The sequence below is a fragment of the Crocuta crocuta genome, unplaced genomic scaffold (genome assembly GCF_008692635.1).
Source record: "Crocuta crocuta isolate KB4526 unplaced genomic scaffold, BGI_CrCroc_1.0 scaffold222, whole genome shotgun sequence".
Lineage (NCBI taxonomy): Eukaryota > Metazoa > Chordata > Mammalia > Carnivora > Hyaenidae > Crocuta > Crocuta crocuta.
In genome coordinates this window covers 2,706,954-2,728,115 of record NW_027528806.1, presented here as the reverse complement: position 1 = coordinate 2,728,115, position 21,162 = coordinate 2,706,954, and the positions used below count along the sequence as shown (strand labels likewise).

Genomic DNA, 21,162 nt, shown 5'->3' with positions numbered 1-21,162 from the left:
GGGAGAGGGGTGGTCACAAGGCAGAAAACCACTGGGAGTTACGGCAGTTCAGTGTAACGCCTGTGGAGCCCAATTCTGTGCCAGGCACTGTGCTGACAGCTAAAGTCCCCAAGATGACTGACACCCCACTGCTGCTAATATCCAGGGGAAGCCACACGAACTAGCCATGGTGATGTACTGTGGTAGCGGCTGTGACAGCACAGAGGCCACGGTGGATGGAGGCGCTCTTTTCTACCCCAGCCTAAAGGCCTCCTGGAGGACCTGACCCCTGAGTGAAAACATTGCAGAGGCTCGCTGACCTCGCAGTTACAGCAGAATCATAAGGTGCTTCTGAGATACTGGTGCTCAAGGAATGAGTATTTCTGGGGATACAACTTGGCCATGTGCACGTAGGTGGATTCTGACAAACAGAATCAGAATTGAACCAAAAAAAAGAGTCTGTCAGAAGGGTGCGTGCTACAGTCTGAATGTTTGTGTCCCCTAAAAATTCTTATGTTGAAATCCTAACGCCTAAAGATGATGGCATTAGGAGGTGGGGGCCTGTGAGGTGATTAGGTCATGAGGGTAGAGCCCTCAGTGATGGGATCGACACCCTTATAGAAGCAGCTTCAGTGAGATCTGTAGCCCCTTCTCCCACGTGAGAATACACAGAGGAGTCTGTGACCTGGAAGAGGGCTCTCACCTCACCACACTGGCACTCTGACCTTGGGCTTTCAGCCTCTAGAATCGTGAGCACGATTCCTATTGTTCATAAGCCACCTAATCTGTGGTACTTTGTCGTAGCCTGAACAGACTGAGACAGTGGGAAAGGGTCTTCCAGGAAGAGGGAAATCTCTGGCAAAACAAGGCGCCAGGACACAGCAAGGCGAATACCAGGTAGGACTGGAGAACAGGTGAGAGCGAGTCAAAGAGCGACGCAGGTGAGGCCAGCTGGGCTCTGGGAAGAGTCCTGCAGGTCATGTAAGGAAGTCTGTAGTTTCCTGCAGGGGAGGAGAAATCCCCAAAAAATGTCAAATGGGAACAGTGGCGAGGTAATATTTGGATTTTAGAAAGATCATTCTGATGAATAGATTTGAATAGGGAAAGATATAAGGTGGGAAAACCTGCTGACATTGATGCTGCAGATTATTATTTTACAAAGAGGAAATATCTGCTTTTTATTTTTTAGAATTTTAGAAATAATATTAAATACCCAATTGAGCTTGAGACAGTTATTAGACTGTTTTGCGAACAACGCCTTGTGTTAGACACGGTAGTGAAAAGCAAAAGATTCGGCACCAAGCTTCCTGGGTTCCAACTGTGGCCCTACCACTTCCTGGCTAAGTGACTCTGTGTAAGTTATTCCATCTCTCTGAGGTTGTTTCCTCATCCATAAAATGAAGCAAACAATACCTACTGCACAGGGTTGTAATGAATCACACGGTGCAATGGCTGGCATGCAATAAACACATAAGAAGTTTGTGTTAGCTGCTGTTGTTACCCACAGTAGGAAAGATAAGCTCACTCTCTGGTTACAAGAAAAGGGTTATAGAAAGTTCTAGAAATTCCTCTGGATTTTGCTTCAACACAGATTTCCTTCTTCTACTTGTTGTCTTCAAAGCTTTCCATTTTAGCAAGTGCTATGCCGCCCTTAACAACTTTTCTTTAAACCCCACCCACAAAATACAAAATTTTACTTGGAAAAAAAATTTTTTTTAAGTTTATTTACCCTGGGGGAGAGAGAGCATGTATGCACACCCAAGCCAGTGGGGGAAGGACAGAGAGAGAGAGAGAGAGAGAGAGAGAGAGAGAGAGAGAGAGAGAATCCCAGGCAGGCTCCACGTTGCCATCACAGAGCCTGATTTGGGGTTTGAACTCACAAACCATAAGAGCATGCATGACCTGAGCCAAGATCAAGAGGCAGATGCTTAACCAACCAACTGAGCCACCCAGGCGCCCCATAAATTATAACTGAAATCATGAGAAAAAATGAAGGTGTATTTAGGGCTCTCTGTGAAGCTGAGAAGACGGCTGAGTTCCTGATGCAATGGCAGGCCCAGCTTAAATATCACATACCTGGAATTCTGACTTTGAGAATCCAGGATGTTTTTGATTATCTTGGCACAGCAGTCTTTCATAATTAAACTTAACTTTTAAGAGGAAAAAGGTTTACTGCTTTAAAACAAAGAAACATATTGGCATTCTTCTTTCAACTTCTCTATTCACTCTCGATTCTAAAGAGGAAGCGACAGCTGTGGGACATGAGTAACCAAAGAGGGCCACCTAGTGTAAAATAAGCAGACTGTGATTTATTATTTTAAAGGCTTTAATATAAGAGCGTGGAGTGAACACAGAATATATTATTAAAAGTGACAGTGATGTGCCACACAGGTCTATTATACCCAAAGTGGTAGCCAGATGGTCTCCATTTCCTATGATAACTAAAGAAAAGGTGCACAAATGCTAGCAGGCGAAATGCAGGTCAGATACAAAGAGGCGAATTATGTCAGTGACAGAAATTCTCAAACAGGAGGCTGTGGAATCTATCCTCTCAGAGAGATCTCATAGATAAGATACGTGTTTGTCTAAATGATTTATGTTTAGTGCTGTCTGGAGGCAGCAGAGAGGGATTAGATCACTGGTTCTCAAACTTTTTATTTGTAATCCTTGCCTTCTCATTATTGCAAATCATTCCTCTAAAAACAAACAGAACTTTCTGTAAGTTCATCTCACTGATGCACATGAGTGGGTACAGTACCTTGCACATAGTAGATATGGGATTGGCAACTATTTTTAGCTCGGTAGCACACAGGAAAGGCTAAGAGGGAGGAATGATCTAGAGGGAAGAACAATGTGCAGGTGTTAAACCTGCAAATGTGACAAGGCAGGCATCCTGGTCTGAGTTAATGCTCTTTGGGACCCTCTCACTACTTACCTAATCCCTGCCCTGAAAAACAAATACTTCGGTCTATGAAATGAGCCTCAGGCATCCCAGAACAACCATATATGCTTGCTATTCCCTCCCAAGCAGGGATTTTTGAATATCCAACTCATACAACACTGTTTTTCCCCATCAGCATTCAAAACTTCAAATCCATGATTTCATTTGCTCAGCTGTCCTTACTCTCTGTAAAACAAGTGAACAAAGGAATGGCTCAAAGCTAACGAATGCCTCCCAGTGTGAATTAATGTAGTTGTATGTTCTTTAATCACAATAATGAATAATTTGCCATCTCCCTCATACAAATGCAACTGCAGTAAATAATCTTCCATAAAATTTTAAATAAATTTTAATCTTTAGACATTCATAAGTAAGTTTTCAGCCGTCTTCTTATAAAACAACATGCCACTTCCCTCCAATGTCACTTCTACTTTCCTCTCTGTACAACTTAGCTGCCCACAAAACTCATTCTTTTATTTATTTATCAAATATGTACTGGAAGCTTACCATATGGCTTCCCATATGGCTCGGCACAGGCTCTCCCAGAACTTCCAGGCTAGTGGGACAGGCAACCTGGAAATAGTGCCAGGAAAGGAAAGAACGTTGAGGCTCCGATTGGGCACGGGGGCATCCGGGAAGGCTTTCCTTGCAACCAGAAGTCAAGCCAGAACTGACATCTAAGGGAAGAGTAGGAGAGACCAGGCAGATGGGAATAAGGCCTGGAAGCAGAATATTCTCCAGAACAAGAACAGCACATGCAAAGCCTGATGGCAGGAAGGGGCTTGGAGGAACACAAAACAGGCCAGTGTAGAGGTGCACAGTGAAAAGAAGAGTATGTGATACGAGGAGGGCAGCTGCGCAGGCACCCTGAGCCTTGCTTGCTGTCTAGTTACTATCCAAAGAATAAACAAAGACCACTGGACTGGGATATCACAATCATTCACTAAGCATAGTTGCTGACCACTAATATACCAGGAACTCCAAGGACCCAGGGAATTAGAAATGAAGAAAACAGGCAAAAACTCTTGCCCTCACAGAGTTTATACTCTGATGAGAAAAGACTGATAGTAAACAAGTAAAATACACAGAAAGTACCGAGAAGAAAACGGAAATGAGGTTTCGAGCTGGGAGAGGGGGACTAGGCACAAGGGGAAGAGGTCACTATTTAAGCAGGGTAAGTTAAAGGCCACAATGGTTAAGACAGCATTTGAACCAAGACCTGAAGGAGATGGGGGATTTAGTCACAGCATGCGCAGAAGCCCCGAGGCGAAGGCTTGCTTAGTGTCCTGCAGGAATGACACAGAAGCCAAGGTCAAGAGTCTAGGAGACACAGACAGAGACCGCATCAGACCGGCAGGTCATAGGGTCTTGAAGGTAACAACTATGTCTTTTATCCTTGANAACCGCGAGACCATGACCCAAGCGAAAGTCGGACGCTCAACCAACTAAGCCACCCAGGCGCCCCTGACTTCCTTTTAAAACGGTCCCTGTAGATGATGTGCTAAACAGAGACTGAGGGCTGCGGGGGAAGGACCAGTTGGGAGGCTCAGGCTATAATTTAGGGAAAAGATAATAGTAGGACCAGGGTGTTAACAGTGGAGATGGTAAAAAGTAGTCACGTTCTAGACAAAGTTTTAAGGTAAAATCAATAGGATGCTAGAGGCTAACAGGTATAGCATGAAGAAAACAGGACAGTTAAGGATGACTTCAAGGTTTTCAGCCTGAGCAACTAAAGAATGAAATGGTCCTCACTGATATGGAGAACAGCTACAGAAAAGCAGGTTTGGGGATGAAAATCAGTTTTGTTTTGGCCATGGAAGGTTTGAGATGCCTAAGAGATATCCAACTAGGGATTCCAGTATATCTTTATATCTAGGTATTCAAGTGTATTTCGTACTCAAGTGTATAAAGACATGAGTCTAGGGGCGCCTGGGTGGCTCAGTCAGTTAAGCGTCTGACTTTGGCTCTGGTCATGATCTCACGGTTCGTGGGTTCGAGCCCCGTGTCGGGCTCTGTGCTGACAGCTAGCTCAGAGCCTGGAGCTTGTTTCAGATTCTGTGTCTCCTTCTCTCTCTGACCCTCCCCTGCTCACACTGTCTCTCTCTCTCTCAGAAATAAATAAAACATTAAAAAAAAAATTAAAAAAAAAAAAGACATGAGTCTAGAGTTAGGGGGAAAGGTAAAAGCATAAGTATTCAAAGCCATGAGATCACTCAGAAAAGAAGCTGAGAGAAAAGAAAAGAGGTCTGAGAAGGGGGGCACTCTAACATTTAGAGGTTGGGGAGATAACGGGAATGACCAAAGTGGACTGAAGATGAACGGCGAGCACGGTCACAGGAGCTGCTGTGAAAAGACACCACTGCTATAGCATCAGAACCCATCGTTATGCGGGGGCAGGATCGAATACAGGAAGACTTGTTAGAAAGCTACAACACTGTCAACAGGCCCCAAACCCGGGCCAACTGAACAATTTCCACCGAGACAACCCACACCATGGGAGAGCACACAACTGCAAAGGCCAGCTCTGCAGACAGCAGCGAGCATCTCAGAGGAATCTGTCTGTACACGCTGCACTACCTCATGCTCGGTATAAACACACCCTTAAGATCGTATCCTCTGTGGGGCACCAGTGGCTCAGTTGGTTAGGCGTCTGACTTTGGCTCAGGTCATGATCTCACGGTTTGTGGGTTCGAGCCCCATGTCGGACTCTGTTCTGACAGCTTAGATTCTGTGTCTCCCTCCCTCTCTCTGCCCCTTCCCTGCTCATTCTCTTTCCCTCAAAAATGAATAAATGTTAGATTGTATCCTTTGCATTTAATAAACGCCACCTCTTCTAATGGGGTTTCTTTGTCAAGCATATTCCTGTAACATTCTGCCAGCAATACACAAACTGGTGGTCCAGGTGACAGAGGCTGGCTGAGAGGATTTAGGTGATGAAGGTGAGATGGTTACTCAGGAAGTAACGACATCAGGACTCGTGAATGGTCTAGAATATAGGAAGGTGGGTGGAGAGAGGAATCAAGGATGACTCCTAGGTTCCTGACTTGCACACAGGCTGGCTGATGCTGCCGTTCCGTTACTCAGGGAATACTAGAAGAGGGCCCAGGCTCGAGAAGACCAGACGTTCTGTCTTGGATGTGTGGAGATGCTGAGCCGCAACAGCTCAGAGAAAAACAAATGGGGCTGAAGAGGTCCATATGGACATCATCACCCCTAGAGGGGAGCTGATGGTGGGAACACAGAAAAGACTATACAGGAAAAGCTCTCGTGAGAAGAGACAAGGCCTGGGAGGGAGCCTTTCAGACACTGGAATATTCATTAGCTGCACAGGAGGCTAACAGTGTGGCTAAGGAGGTGAGAGGAAAACCGAGAAGTGCAGCATGACAGAAGCCAGCGAAGGGCAGTGTTTCAAGCAGGAGGGAGGAAGGGAGCAACCGCCGCAGTGCCGATGAGAGTTAATATCTTTTAAAATATGTACTCAACTGATGACAGATCATCTTTGTTTTGCCAGCATAACTGTCAGTCCTATTGATTTCTACCAAAGCTTTCTGTGAATATAGTTAATAAAACCATATCATAATTTTGTCATTTAACATCTTTCTAATAAGCTATTCAAAAATTCTCTAATTTTAAGATAGCAAAGCTAATAAACACACTTTGGATAAAACTACCGTTGTGACACTGATGCACTTCAGGAAAGAACAGAACACTGGAGACTAGTTCTGGTTTTACCTTTATCTAGACCCTGGGCAGGACTTGTGCCTTTCTGAGTTTTGGTTTTATTATCTGTTCAATGTGTACATGTGTGCAATGACCAAGATAAGAAACAGTAAACCTGTTGGTCTACAGCATCCCCTCGCCACAAAACCCAAGAGTTCACGGTTAATTATGCAGGAATACAAGGGTAAATTCATGTATTGAAGTCACACATTTTCAACATTTTGGCCTCTATATGGCCAAAAAATGAATTACTATTTCAAGCCACTTGGCTTGGTTTGGTAATTTCTCAGACCAACCAGATACTCTGACAGCTATGAAGTCTATTCCCTAATGGAAGACACTGAACAAGCATTTACTGATTCCTTAATGTACAATAAGACACTAGACACTAGTTTATTTCTGGTAAATAATCCTATGTTCTCAAGAATTTAATATTAATTCAAGAGGAAAATACGTCCTTGTCCACGTAAAAAGTAGTTGTCCACCCAAAAGTAGTTAACTGTCATCAAACTGTTATTTTTTTAAACGTTTATTTATTTATTTTGAGAAAGAGTGTGTGTGCGCATGAGTGGGCGAAGGGCCGAGAGAGACGGAGACAGAGGCTCAGAAGTGGGCTCTGCACTGACAGCAGAGAGCCCGATGCAGGCCTCGAACTCACAAACTGTGAGATGATGACCTGAGCCAAAACCAAGAGTTGGATGCTTAACCAAGTAAGCTACCCAGGCGCCCCATAAGTTAAATTTAAAAGAAGTACATTGCTGATCTCCCATATAATAAATAGTATGTGGGGCATAGTAAGAACAAAATGTTCAGTGACTGAGTGAATAAAAGACCACATTTTGTTAGGTTAGAAATTTCACTGAGAAATTACATCTGAATACAGTCAAATCATCATATTCTCCCTAATTCCAACATTTGTGTCTCACATAAACGATTTCCAGGGTTCACAGTTGCAAAAATAAGATCCAATTCTATTCAAAGCAAAACATGCATAAAAACTGTTGAGATGCAAACTATAAGAGATTTATTATTTCTTCAATATAATAAAGAAGAAAGTCTACACTAACAAAATGTCTTAGAGCACACTACTGTTTTTCTTGGCCCAGGAAGGTATTTGCTTTCTCAATGCCCAACTCTAGAGGGGCTTCTCAAAGGTTATTCTTGTGCCTTGAGGGATCACCACGACTGGCTTCCAGATATGCTTTGTTCACCATTCCAGCTATATTATTGATCAGTTTCACAGAGTAAAAACAGTACACAACAAATAAAAAAGCTCAATACAATTTTATAAAATGAAATAAAAGTGAGAGAAACGGGGACTGTTTCACTTGTTCATAAATCAAACCTTGTCTAAATCCCTTTCAACTCCGCCCTGGATTCAGCCAAACTCATTCCCTACTGCCTTTCTATCTTCTGATTTTTCATGTTGTGCCCTTGTTTTGGTAGGCCCATTGTATGGCATGTGTTTGCACAGAAATTCCTTCCACTAACTCCTAATGGCCCAATCCTATTCTTCTTTAAAGGCTCAAAGATCATCATATCCATGAAGCCTTCTTAGAAATCCACAGCTAAATGTTATCTTTTCCTAAACAGCACAAGAGCAGCAGTTTACCTATGCTTTGCATAATATTCCATATGGGTTTCTCCTGTATTTAGTTACAATTACTTACTTATATTTTTCATAGTACACATGTATGGGTATGCACACACACATAACACACACACACACACACACACACACAGAATTTGCAGCTATTGCCTTACATTTTTCATTGCTACTAACAGTTTTTAAACTCCTTATGGATAGACTAGGTGTCAAGTAATATTTGCTCTTCCCATGAAGCCTAGCTCAATGTCTTGCAGAGAGTAGGTAATCATTAATGAAGAAGTATAAAATCAGTTCTCGTAAACCGCTTTGTATACAATTTGCATAAGGAAATGAACAAAGCCATATGCTATGCTAAAGTCACCAAGAATTAAGTAATCAATTACAGAAATATATATTTGGCTCTTCCAAATCTTCACTTTATTATACAGCAATCTTACTAGAGGGAATGATTTAACACAAACTCACAGTTAAATGTCCTTCATGATGATCTGGGAAATGAATAAATAAGTACTCAGTGGCTACCAGTTGCATTATGGAATCACCTAGGAATTCCATCCTCTGATTGTGGCCTCTGGAAAAAACAACATCAATGCAGAGGAGATCAATAGGCATTTGTATATTAAAAAAAGAAACAGAATTTTTAAAAAGACCTGATTTAAAAGGCAATGTATTCACCTTGCTTTAAAGCACAAAATTAAATACAAGTCCCTAAGGCCCCTCAATTGAACAAAGATCTGAGTCAATACAGATTGGGTTTTGAAGAAGAAAGTGAGTACCATCTCAGGATTAAACAATTGCTAAAATAAAGACTGCTAAATGGTGCCTGGTCAGAGGTTAAGGAGTATCAGTTGAAAAATAAAGTATAGTACAGATTGTTATCTGCACAGAGAACCTCCATTCAGACAAAATAAAGCAAAAAGATCCAGAAAAGATTTTTCTTTGTTAAATCTTGACTTCTTTAATGAAATACATACTCTCTCTGGAATCCAGTTTAAGGACACTAAAAAAAAAACCAACATGACAAGAATCTTAAATCTTTACACTTTAAAGATAGCTGTGAATATTTGATTTGAGGGAGAGAAGCCAAAAACGGAATAAAAAACAACATGCAAAAAAATAACATTTTAGTTATTTTCCTAATTATTACATTAGTTCATCTCCAAATCACTCCTCTAGAGCTAGGGTGGAGGGCCAATTTCAGTCCTTGGTCTGTTTTTGCAAATTTAACTGGGACACGGCCATGCTCATTCATTTACATTTTCTCTATGGCTGCTTTTATGCTACTACAGCAGAGTCGAATTGCTGAAACAGAGACCACATGGCCTGCAAAGCCTAAAATACTTAATATCTGTCCCTTTACAGATACAATTTTTACTTCCTTCATGCTTCTCTTCTACTCTATGAAGAAATAAGATGCACGACAATGAAACCAAAAATATTGGATTGGAACATATCCCAGTGTCTGGCTACTCACCCATCTCCTAATGTGACTTTCCTGGAAATTTGTTTGAAATCCCAATTCCTTTGCAAGGCATGCCGCAAAGGTTTGGGACGGACTGTCTAAATGGTCACACTGGGATTACACGGGTAATTCTAACTTACAGGGTCAGATGGTTAAATCCCACAGTTCTCAATGTGAATGCTCTTGCCAGAAGTCGAACATGAGTAAAAATTACTCCAATTGCTTCTTCAAACTCAGTAAGTTTCTGGAGAACTGGAGAAGTCTCAATAAGTTGTCGATCAGTATTCGGCTCTTGTAGCTGCAGGAGACGAAAAATAAATAAAAAATTATGTGTAGTTTTTGGTTACAAGAGTAATTATGAATTCTAGGATAGTGTTCTGTAAAATTTCTTGTCCTATGGGCATCAACGTCTGAAATGCCGATAAAACATGGAAGCTTCTTTCTCATCCCTTAGAATGGCAAACAAACCTAATATTTAAAGAAGGCTCAAATAATATTTTCCAATCTTCTATCAAATTTCAAGGCCAAGCACTGTAAACAGATAGTTCAAAATCCCAAGCATTATACTAGCTCCCCAAGGAAGAGGCAAAGGGAAGAACTGCTGGTGGAGAATACGTGTATCTAGAAACGCAGTGCTTCTCAAACTTCCGTGTCCATCAGAGCCCTTGCAGGGCTTCTTACATCCAGATGGCTGGGCTCTACCCCCAGTTTCTGATTCAGTACATCTGGAGAAAGGACTGAAAATCTGCCTGTCAAGCAGAGTCCCAGGAGAAGGAGATGCAGATGCTGCTGGTCTGGGAACTGCCCTCTGAACCTGGTTACTAGGCAGGTGCTCCATGTAACAATGAGCCTTTAACAACTGGCAGAGAGCAAACATGAAAAAGTGTAATTAAATTTTTTTTTTTAATGTTTTATTTATTTCTAGGAGAGAGAGAGAGAGAGCGTGAGCAGGGGAGGGTCAGAGAGAGAGGGAGTCACAGACTGAAACAGGCTCCAGGCTCTGAGCTGGCAGTCAGCACAGAGCCCGACGCAGGGCTCGAACCCATGAACCGCGAGATCGTGACCCGAGCGAAAGTCGGACGCTTAACCAACTAAGCCACCCAGGCGCCCCGAAAAAGTGTAATTAAAGTGAACATTTTCAACAACTTTGGACAATTTCATAGTAATGTTTCTAAAGTTCTTTGAATTAATGCAATTTATTACTATAAAGCCTCTCATGAAAGTTCAGCCACTTAGTGATTATTCTTATATATGTATAATGTACATATGCACACATGCATATATTAAAATATGTGTGTATATATATATATAGTATATACATACATTTGCATATCTCCAAGTAAAGTAGAAATACAAAGAATACAAAGAGTTTTTAAACCAACTGGGAAAAAGGGTCATACCACACATAGATCTTTTAAATACCAAAATCTTGAGTACAAAGTCATCACACTGTACCAAAATTTTAATTTACAATATATTTTATGCAATCTGAGTCAAAGCGTTCAATTTCCAAGATCCAAATAAGGTTACAATTTAGCAGGGTTCATTTAGTGTTTGTTCTTTTTACTAAGCCCAGACTTGCTGCCATGTTACCTTCTCTATAACAGCAAGCAGGTAGATATACTGCAGTCAACACATTAAGCTTTGAATATCACTTTTTGGGGGGAGAGAGGGCACCAAACCACAACCACACAAGAAGTTCCTCCTGCCTTGAAGGAAGGCAACTCCCAGCGCTTCCTCCACCCCATCCCAGAGCACAAATGACTTCATTTTACTATTTGTACCTAAGTTTTCCAATTCTGCCTAACACCAGCCTGAAGTCATAGTGCCACTGAAGGGAATCAAAGGTTTATAAAAGCAGGAGGAGAAACAGGCAAGCTAAAGTAACATGAACACCCAGAGTTCTAAAGCTCACTGCAGACAGGGAGGTCACACTTACTTGGAGTGGGTGGAGAGGATAATTGAGCCAGACTTCACGTAGGTCCTGGAAAACAGAGTGATGCCGTTAATGCTCGAGGGAGCCATTTAACACACTCTGGAGTACTAAATAAGATGCCATTATTTGAAATAGTGAACTATTTCAGATGCTGACTCCACTTATTGCAAATTCAATAGTGCTAACAAACTAATTTTTTTAAAGTGTATTCACCACTCGAACCGCCTATAGTGACTCTAATTAGCCTATTAAGCTGGGGAGGAAAAGAGCCACTTCCACCCCCAGAAGTCAAAGATACCTTTTAAAACTCAGTTACACATTTGCTTAACCTAATACATGGGATTAAGCTGTGGTTTTAATCATATTTTTTAGTTTACCATTCCCCAGAAATGTGCATCAGCTGTGCCTTTTGTAATTAAAACTCATCTCAAATGTCTTTTATTTTAGGCACTCGTTCATTATCATTTGAGCTGCTTTAAGATGGAGTGGAAAACATCCATATCTAGTTCCTACACTCTCAGATCTATAAGACCACACTTTTACTGTGGGTCATAGCAAACGTTCCCTTGAAATATGGAAATGAGTGAATTTTATGGAGAAGCCCAGTACATTATTTCATCCACTGAGCTAAATCTAGAGGCAGTTATAATTAGAACTTCCTCAGGATTAAAACATTTTCCTTCAGTTTTAGACTCTAGGGAGTCTCCGACTGAATAAATTTTCTGGCCTTGATGTTAGGTTTTTCAAACAAATAACAAAGGGTTTTTTTTAAAAAGGGAAAATATTTTTACAAAATTTGGAGGGGGAGAAGAATAGGAAAATTTAGTATCACTATGGCATACATGATGACAAACTGAAATAAAATATTCAATGTTTTTGGGTAACTTGCATTCCAGTAAAAAACACTTAGAGGTTTTGGGTTTGTTTGGGGTTTTTTTGGCCAATATTTAAAAAAAAAAAAAAAAAAAAAAAGCTTAAATACCAAACTGTTTTAAGGCACTTTGGAGAGCTTCTCTTAACCAATTCAATAACCTTTTCCTTGAATTCTTTGTGGCATGAATTACATAGAATCATAGAATGTCACTCCCTTCTTATACCTTTCTTATGTTCTCTCATGCTATTTTCCTCCTCAAAGCATCAGGCCCAGAGCTGGCACACAGAAGATGCTACTACTAATGCTGATCATATCAACAGTAACAATAAACAGCTATCTCTTCTAACCAACCCCAGTCTCCAATATTCAAAATTCTCAGGAACTTAATTCCTCTTTCTCCTTTCTCCTCGTGTTTTTCATTCAGTGACACTGTGATTTCTCCTTAGATGCCTCAGATGTATAACCACTTAACACCTCACGCCTAAATTATTTCAATTGCCTCCATTTCCTTTCATCTACCCTACTCAGAGATCAGGTTCTGCCATACTTTGGTGTGAGAGAAAATAGCCTGTAAAACATCCAGACTGTAATTCTAGTTCTACCATCTATTAGCTCAAGAAAAAAACCTCTTCCTTCAGTGTGTTCTGGAAAATGCTCACTGACTGTTGAGACATTTATTAATGCAACATTAAAAAAAATTTTTTTTTCATCATGGTAAGTGTACTCTTTAATCCTCATCATCTATTTGACCTATCCCTCTACCCACCTCCCCTCTGGTAACAATCAGTTTGTTCTCTATAGCTAAGAGTCTGTTTCTTGGTTTGTCTCTTTGTTTTTCCTTTGCTCATTTGTTTTGTTTCTTAAATTCCACATATAAGTGAGATTTTATGGTATTTGTCTTTCTCTGACTTATTTTGCTTAGCACTATACCCTTGAGCTTCATCCACATCATTGCAAATGGCAAGATTTCATTCTTTCTTATGGCTGAATAATAGTCGTGTGTGTGTGTGTGTGTATGTGTGTGAAGTCTTTATCCATTCAACTATCAATAGACACTTGGGCTACTTCCACAGTTTGGCTACTATAAATAATGCTGCAAAAAACATAGGGGTACATGATTTACACTGATCACTCCTTTGTCATTTTTCACTTCCCTGACTCTATTTAAAATGCCCAGTCATTCTGTCCAAATCAAAGTTGGATCAGTTCATGCTGGACCTTCTTTCCTAATACAATAGTATATTATTCATTAAAATATGTCCTTACCCATTCAGAAAAAAATAGGGGTGCATGTACCCTTTAGAATTAGTGTTTTGTATTTTTTGGGTAAACATCTAGTAGTGTGATTACTGGATTGTAGGGTAGGTTCTATTTTTAATTTTGGAGGAACTTCCACACTGTTTTCCAGACTGGCTGCACCAGTTTGCATTCTCACCAGCAGTGCAAGAGAATTTCTTTTTCTCCACATCCTTACCAACGCTTGCTGTTTAGCAACATATTTTTATCAAATGCTTATTATGTATTCGATAAAACAAATGAGACACTACTCCTGTCCTCAAAGGAGCCTAGTGGGGGGAAATGAAGGGAAATAAGTATAAATGAATGAACTGAGATCAGTTTTATAATAGTGATATAAACTAATGCAAGGAAAATTCTGCTTGGGGGCATCAGATAAAGCATCAAAGAAGAGGTAACTCTTCAGATGTATCCTGAAGAACATGAGGAATTTGGCAAATCAGCAGGGAGAGGAAATCAAAAGCAGGGCACCATAAATGCACAAATACTATGTCTCAAAGAACACAGGCACAAAAAGGTAACTCCTAATAGGTAGAACACAGAGGATATTAGGGCAGTGAAAATACTCTATATGGTATTATAATGGATACGTGGCATTATACGTCTGTCCAAACCCACAGAATGAAGAACACCAAGAGTGAACCCTAAGGTAAACTACGGGAACTTGAGAGATGATGATATATCAATGTAGGTTCATCAACTGTAATAAATGTACCACTCTGATGGGTTGTGTTGATAAAATGGGAGAGGCTATGAATGTGAGAAGGGAGGGAGGTATGGGAAATTTTTACTCTCAATATAGCTGTGAGCTTGAAACTCCTCTAAAAAATCAAGTCTCTTTGTAAAAAAAATTTTTTTTTTAATGTTTTATTTATTTCTGAGAGAGAGAGAGAGAGAGAGAGAGAGAGAGACAACGTGAGCAGGGGTGGGTCAGAAAGAGAGGGAGATACAGAATCCAAAACAGCTCCAGGCTCTGAGCTGGCTGTCAGCACAGAGCCCGACGCAGGGCTCGAACCCACAAACTGTGAGATCATGACCTGAGCCGAAGTCAGATGCTTAACTGACTTAGCCACCCAGGCGCCCCTAAAAAATCAGGTCTCAAAGAAATTTTTAATTAAAAAACGGAATTCCTAGAATGGCACAAAGGACTAGAAGAAAGGAGACAAAAAATAGATAGGAATTAGATTATAAAAACTATCAAATGCTCTGTTGTATAATACAGGCCTTGGAAGACAGTAAAGAAATCAAAGATCTTAAGCAAGAAAGAAAATAGTCAAATCCATGCACTAAAAAGAAGACAACACTAAATGTAGTATGAACGATGGACTAGAGTGGTTAAATACTTCATGTGAGAAATGAGAAGGGAAAACATTAAAGCAAACAGTGAACCAATTCAAGCTATATTAGACCCAGGGAGCCTGCGTGGCTCAGTCAGTTAAGCCTCCAACTCTCGATTTCAGTTTAGGTCATGATCTCACAGTTCATGAGATGGAGCCTTGCATCGGGCTCCACACTGACAGTGCGGGGCCAGCTTAGGATTCTTTCTCTCCCTCTCTGTCTCTCCCTCTCTTTGTCCCTCCCCCTCACGCCTGTGCATGCTCCTTCGCTCTCTCTCTCTCAAAATAAATTTTTAAGTAAACATTAAAAAAAAAAAAGACATACTAGGGACAGAACTGATACAGGAGCCTGCAACTAATCGAGACAGGAAGGAAAAAGTTCCAGGACAAAAGAAGATCCTAAGGTTTTGGGTTTAGATGATAAAAGTAAGAGAGATGAAATAGGTTTTGGTATTAAGGTAATGAGGGCAAACACTAAAAATGCTGGAATAAGGTATGTGTGAAATACCCACATGAAGCTGTCCAGGGGCAATTTGAAAAGACATATTCCAATCTCTGGAACTCCAGAGAAAGACCAGGGAAGGAGATATTGGGATAGATGTGCAAAGACAAAATACGAGTTGGGAAGGGAACAGGAGAATACGAAAGATTACACAGTAATCTCTCCCTATCTTTCTAAAGGGCCATTGGGATGATCAGATTGCAACAATGGATCAGAATGTGTTGGGAAGCCATGAAGGGCAACACAAAGGTGAAAACACGGAACCGGGAAAAACGGTCTGGGATGAAAGAGTGAATGAGCATCAGAACAGGCTGAGAATGGAAAAACTGTCCTGCTGTGAACGGGGCTAGGAGACGACAGAGATAAAGCCTGCTGCAAAGATGGCAGGAAACTATGTTTCCCTCAAAGTCATATAGCAGCTGTAAACTGCCAGAACAGACCCCTGTTTGAGGGACCACTGCTTTCCTGACAATGTTGCCTTGCCACCAGCTTTGCTATGTCTTCTCCTCTGAATAAAGATCACTGATGACACTATGCTAACTTGCCCTTGGCTCCTGACAGCACCCAATCCTAGATCAATGCCTGGTGGGTTTTTTTTTTTTTTTTTTGTGAGAGATAGAGGGGGGGAGAGAGAGAGAGAGAGAGAGAGAGAGAGAGAGAGAGAGAGAGAGAGAGAGAGAATCTTAAGCAGGCTCCACATTCAGTGCAGAGCCTCACTAGGGGCTTGATCCCACCACCACCATGGGATCACGACCTGAACCAAAACCAAGAGGCAGTCACGCAATCAGCTGAGGCATCCAGGCACCCTAATTTGTGGCTTCTTCTAATCCAGCTTCTGAAAAGCAACCAACCAAAAACTGATCCTTGTTTTCCTGGCTGCTCCTTATAATCCGCCAGCACCAGCCCAGGCCTCAGAAAGACTCCTGCCTCCTTCGCTACATGGATTCAATAAATCTGTCTTGTGGGCCTACAGGTTTGTGTCTGCCTGCCTGTGGCTGATTAGACTTTCACAGTATCATTACTCAAGAAAAAAATTCAACGGTTCACCAGCGTCTCTCACACGTTACACCTAACGGATGTGAGCCAATATGGGAATGTCAAATGAGTCAGGATGTCCTGGTGTGTGCACCTGAAAACGGTGAAACAGAAAGACCATATATTACTAAGCACTGCTCAGTTTCATAAAAGACGCACTAAAATGAATTCTGAATCTCAGCCTCCCCATTTGTAAGATCGTGTTCAGACTCTGCTTTTTCGTTTAATCACTTACTCATTTCATTTCTTTAACAAATATTTATTAAATACTGCATTTGCCAGCACTGCACTTGGTACTGGAAATATAAGATAAGCTTGCTAAGTAGACAAGTGGGAGAAAGAAGCAGTTTAAAGAGAGAAAAGAATCTAAACAAAAACCAATGCAATTAAGAGCACACGGTATAAAACTGCGCATGATTCAGGAAATCAGGAACGCGGCGTGGACGGGCTGTGCAGCAGGTGCGATGGGAGAAGGGGGCGGGGAGGAGCTGGGGGTGAGGAGACTAGTGCGAGGCAAGGCTGAAAGGAGGAAGAAAGTAAAGAAGTTGCTGAAATTGCCAACAAAAGATAAAGGCCAGAACAAAGATATTTTAAGATTTGAGAAAAAGACTTAAAATATATGCCATCTGCTATAGATATAAATCAAGATGCACACTCATTTATATGTGTAGGACAGAATAGGGGGCATGGAACATCTGTAGATAACTCTGTCATCAGGAGAAAATTCACACACATAAAATCATCACATATCTCTATAAAAACAAATATAAAAAATCAAATCCTCAGATACGAACATCATCGAGGTTACATTTTTCAAAAACCATTGATTCTTTTTTTTAAACTATCCTAAGTAATACAGTAATAACATCTGACAACCATTTAAGCTGAAGGTTTCACAAAGGCTTAAAACACTGGCTTCCTCTGTTCTTTATTGCTCCATGAGGGCTATTTCACTCAATTATAATGACATTTCAATTTGGAATACAGAGTTGCCTCTCCCTTTAAATGTTAAATTGACTTGTTTTGGTACAAAAAGCATCCAGTATGCTCTATTACATGCAGGATTTAAAAAGGTGGCTCTAGCAATATTAATAGCTTAATACTTTAGTAAAAACAGGGACTATTTTAGAATCTATCATTTGTTCTTAAACTATAACTTGCTTAACAACAACAACAAAAAAGTACCTCCATACTCTTTACTCATAGCCTTATCAGAAACTCCCTATGAGCTGACTTTCTAAAATAAATATACATTTATCTAGTCTACATAGTTTATATAAAAACAGATCCTAAACACAAAAGCCAAAAGGTTATAGCTTCAAGTAAGCCTGCATGGGGTAGGTACCCAACCATTATAAAACAGAAAATCATAATTAACTTCAAGATACTTCAAAATAAAACAAACTTTCATATCAAATTTGTTAAGTGGCCATGAGGAGAGATGGGGTCTCAGGTAGAAGGCAAACTCCCCGTGCAAATGCCCACAGAACTTTCCCATTTGCAACAGGGTTGAGTAAGCTATATTTGGTGTACTGAAATCTACCATCCATGGCATATTTGGGAACTTTGTTTCTCCTACACTCTCTTTAAACACAACACTAATTGATATAAAATCTTTTATAATGATACCTAACTGAGAAAAATCAAATGATTCAAGATAAATACCGGATCATTAAAGAGTAAGCGTCCAAATAACTGTTTGGCTTCCTCCAGGCTTCCCTCCAAGTAAACAGCTCCTAGATAAAAGGAAGAGGATGCCAAAAGGAAGGCTGCATTAATATTCAAAGAAAATTATATATCTCTATAAATAGCAAAAAGGCAAGCCAAAACCCACTCACAGAAAAGAAAAAAAAAATTGACAAGACCAGAAGCAATTGTTTTAAAGGTAGCATCTTCCCTCTCTTAGCTAGGATTTATACTATAATTTAGGTTGAAATGTGAAATTCAAGTTACTAAAATCTGAATCCAATATTTTAAGTAAAAAGAGGCCTACTATGAACTATCATGAGGGGTTTGGGTATGAACTTACCAAGGGAACTATGCAAATACTAACTTTATGACCATGTAAGGTTTTATTTTCTATTTATAGTTTATGTTTCAGACCATAAAAAGATCTACTAAAACCTGAGCTCAGACCAATGAAGTCTTCTGCAAATAAAAATCAGGACAACCTCAGGGGCACCTGGGTCGTTCAGTTGGCTGAGCTTCCTTCTCTTCTTAATCTCAGCTCAGGACATGATCTCATGGTTCATGGGATTGAGCCCCATATCGGGCTCTACGCTGACAGTGTGGAACCTGCTTGGGATTCTCTCTCTCTCTCTCTCTCTCTCTCTCTCTCTCTCTCAACACAAATAAATAAATTTTAAAAAATCAGGACAACCTTTTTCTTTAATTTGAAATAACTAACATTTAAACTGGGTATTAAATCAAATAACATTTTAAATGATACAGTATCAAATAACTCTGGAATATGGTAGTCCTTTATTTTTGAAATCATATTTTTATACTGGTCTTCAGAAAGCCGTCTTTTAAATTTTTTTAATGTTTATTTACTTTTTAGAGAGAGAGACAGACTTTGAGTGAGGGAGAGGTAGAGAGAGAGGGAGACACAGAATCTGAAGTAGGCTCCAGGCTCCATGCCATCAGCACAGAGCCCGATGCGGGGCTTGAATCCACGAACTGTGAGATCACGATCTGAGCTGAAGTCAGATGCTTAACCAACTGAGCCACCCAGGTGCTCCAGAAAGGCGTTTTTTATGTACAACATTAAGACACTTAGTCATCAGGGCTTCTGATAAATAAATATATTATTTATCCATAGTTATAGTAATAATAATGCTAATAATAATGAGGAGAATAGTAGCACTAGTAATAGTAGTTTGGGGACCGCTCGTCCCCTAGGCAAAGTACAAAGCATTTTTGCATTTTTTTTTTAATGTTTGTTTACTTTTGAGAGAGACAGAGACAGAGTATGAGCAGGGGAGGAGCAGAGGGAAATGGAAACACAGAATCTGAAGCAGGCACTCTGAGTTGTCAGCACAGAGCCCGATGTGGGGCTCAAACTCACAAACCAAGAGATCGTGACCTGAGCCAAAGTTGGATGCTCAACCAACTGAGACACCAAGGTGCCCCAGCATTTTCGCATTCTTATCTTCACCTTCATGGGCACCTCAGTAACAGTGTTACAAAAGATTAATAGGACTTGAGCTCATAGGAGGTGATTTGGGGAAGGTTTAAGGAAATGGAACTCTGACTGGGAGGCTGCCAGGACTGCATATTAAGATCCTCACAACTCTGTGAGATAAGTGATCCTATCTGTGTGTCACAGATGGGGAAACTGAGGCTCAAAGAGATTCAGTAACTTGGTGAAGACACAGTGCTGATAAATAAAGCAAAGAGGAATCGAATCATGTCTGCCTGGCTTGGGAACCAACTGTAACACTGTCAAAATTATTATGTGTACAGAGCACAGTAATTCCATATGACATATTCTCTGAAAATAGACATATTTGTGCAAAATAGACAGAGCTGTGAAAAGACTGTGGATAATAATTATTAAACATTCTCTTGTTACCATCATCAGCACAAAACTATAATGGGATGCTTTTATATTCATTTTCAAAGGAAGAAGAAAAAATTGATAAGCACAAAAGCCTTTGAAAAATAAAATGTACTCAATCATTTACTTAAAAAAAAAAAATCAAGGTATTGTCAATCTACTGTTACATTTCATTGTAAAGCATACTTGCAATCACTAGCTTATTAACTCTTCGCAACTTTCCTGTACCAACAGCTAACTACACTCTGGTTACAGCAAAAAAGAAACCGAGGAAGTAAAGTGTCTGCATCCATCTTGCTTCAAGTGAGTAAGTAAAGTTACATAGACTCAAGCCCTGGGATTTAAAAAATGCAGTGTTTTCAAGATGTTTAATTCAGAAAATCTTGTGAATAGTTTAAAACGTGATTAAAAAAAAAAAACCAAAAAACAGTATTAGGGCCTCATGAGCAACCTACTGACTGTTTATTTATGCATGTGGTCCTGAATCGAATCTGGAAAGTAATCCACCTACCTATTAACTAACTTCAATTCAATTCAGTATATACTAACTATGCATATACATGACATCAAACACCAATTCAGGCATGAGGAATGCAAGAAAAGAAAGCAAGACTTCTGCTCTGGAAGAGCTACGATCACCAAAATACGTGAAGTTAGTATTCTACTACGGACTCCACATGCTTCAGAAACAAGTAATTTTATTCCAAGTTTCCACATTGAATTTTACATGCTCTCCAAACATTTTAGGTATACAAGAAACTAGGTTATAAAAAGAGAAATTACCTATTAGTGCTTCAAAACAATTAGCCATTGCATGTCGAAGGTCTGATTCCCTACAAAGGTCAGGTCCATGAGCATAAAGCATAAAACGATCCAGTTCAAGTTTCTACAAAATTCAAAATGACAGTAAGA

General features: G+C 40.2%; 1 protein-coding gene across 6 annotated transcripts in view; it reads right to left on the bottom strand.

Annotated features, from left to right (window-relative positions):
• Positions 1-21,162, bottom strand: part of DROSHA (drosha ribonuclease III) — a 125,881-nt gene that overhangs the window by 10,560 nt on the left and 94,159 nt on the right. For all 6 annotated transcript variants that reach the window (XM_077755843.1, XM_077755845.1, XM_077755847.1 and 3 more), the window contains 5 exons: positions 21,034-21,136; positions 18,357-18,427; positions 11,651-11,695; positions 9,852-10,009; positions 8,715-8,820 (listed from right to left, as the gene is read on the bottom strand). In XM_077755843.1, coding sequence (XP_077611969.1) covers positions 8,715-8,820; positions 9,852-10,009; positions 11,651-11,695; positions 18,357-18,427; positions 21,034-21,136 — 483 coding nt within the window. The remainder of the gene's footprint in view (positions 1-8,714; positions 8,821-9,851; positions 10,010-11,650; positions 11,696-18,356; positions 18,428-21,033; positions 21,137-21,162) is intronic.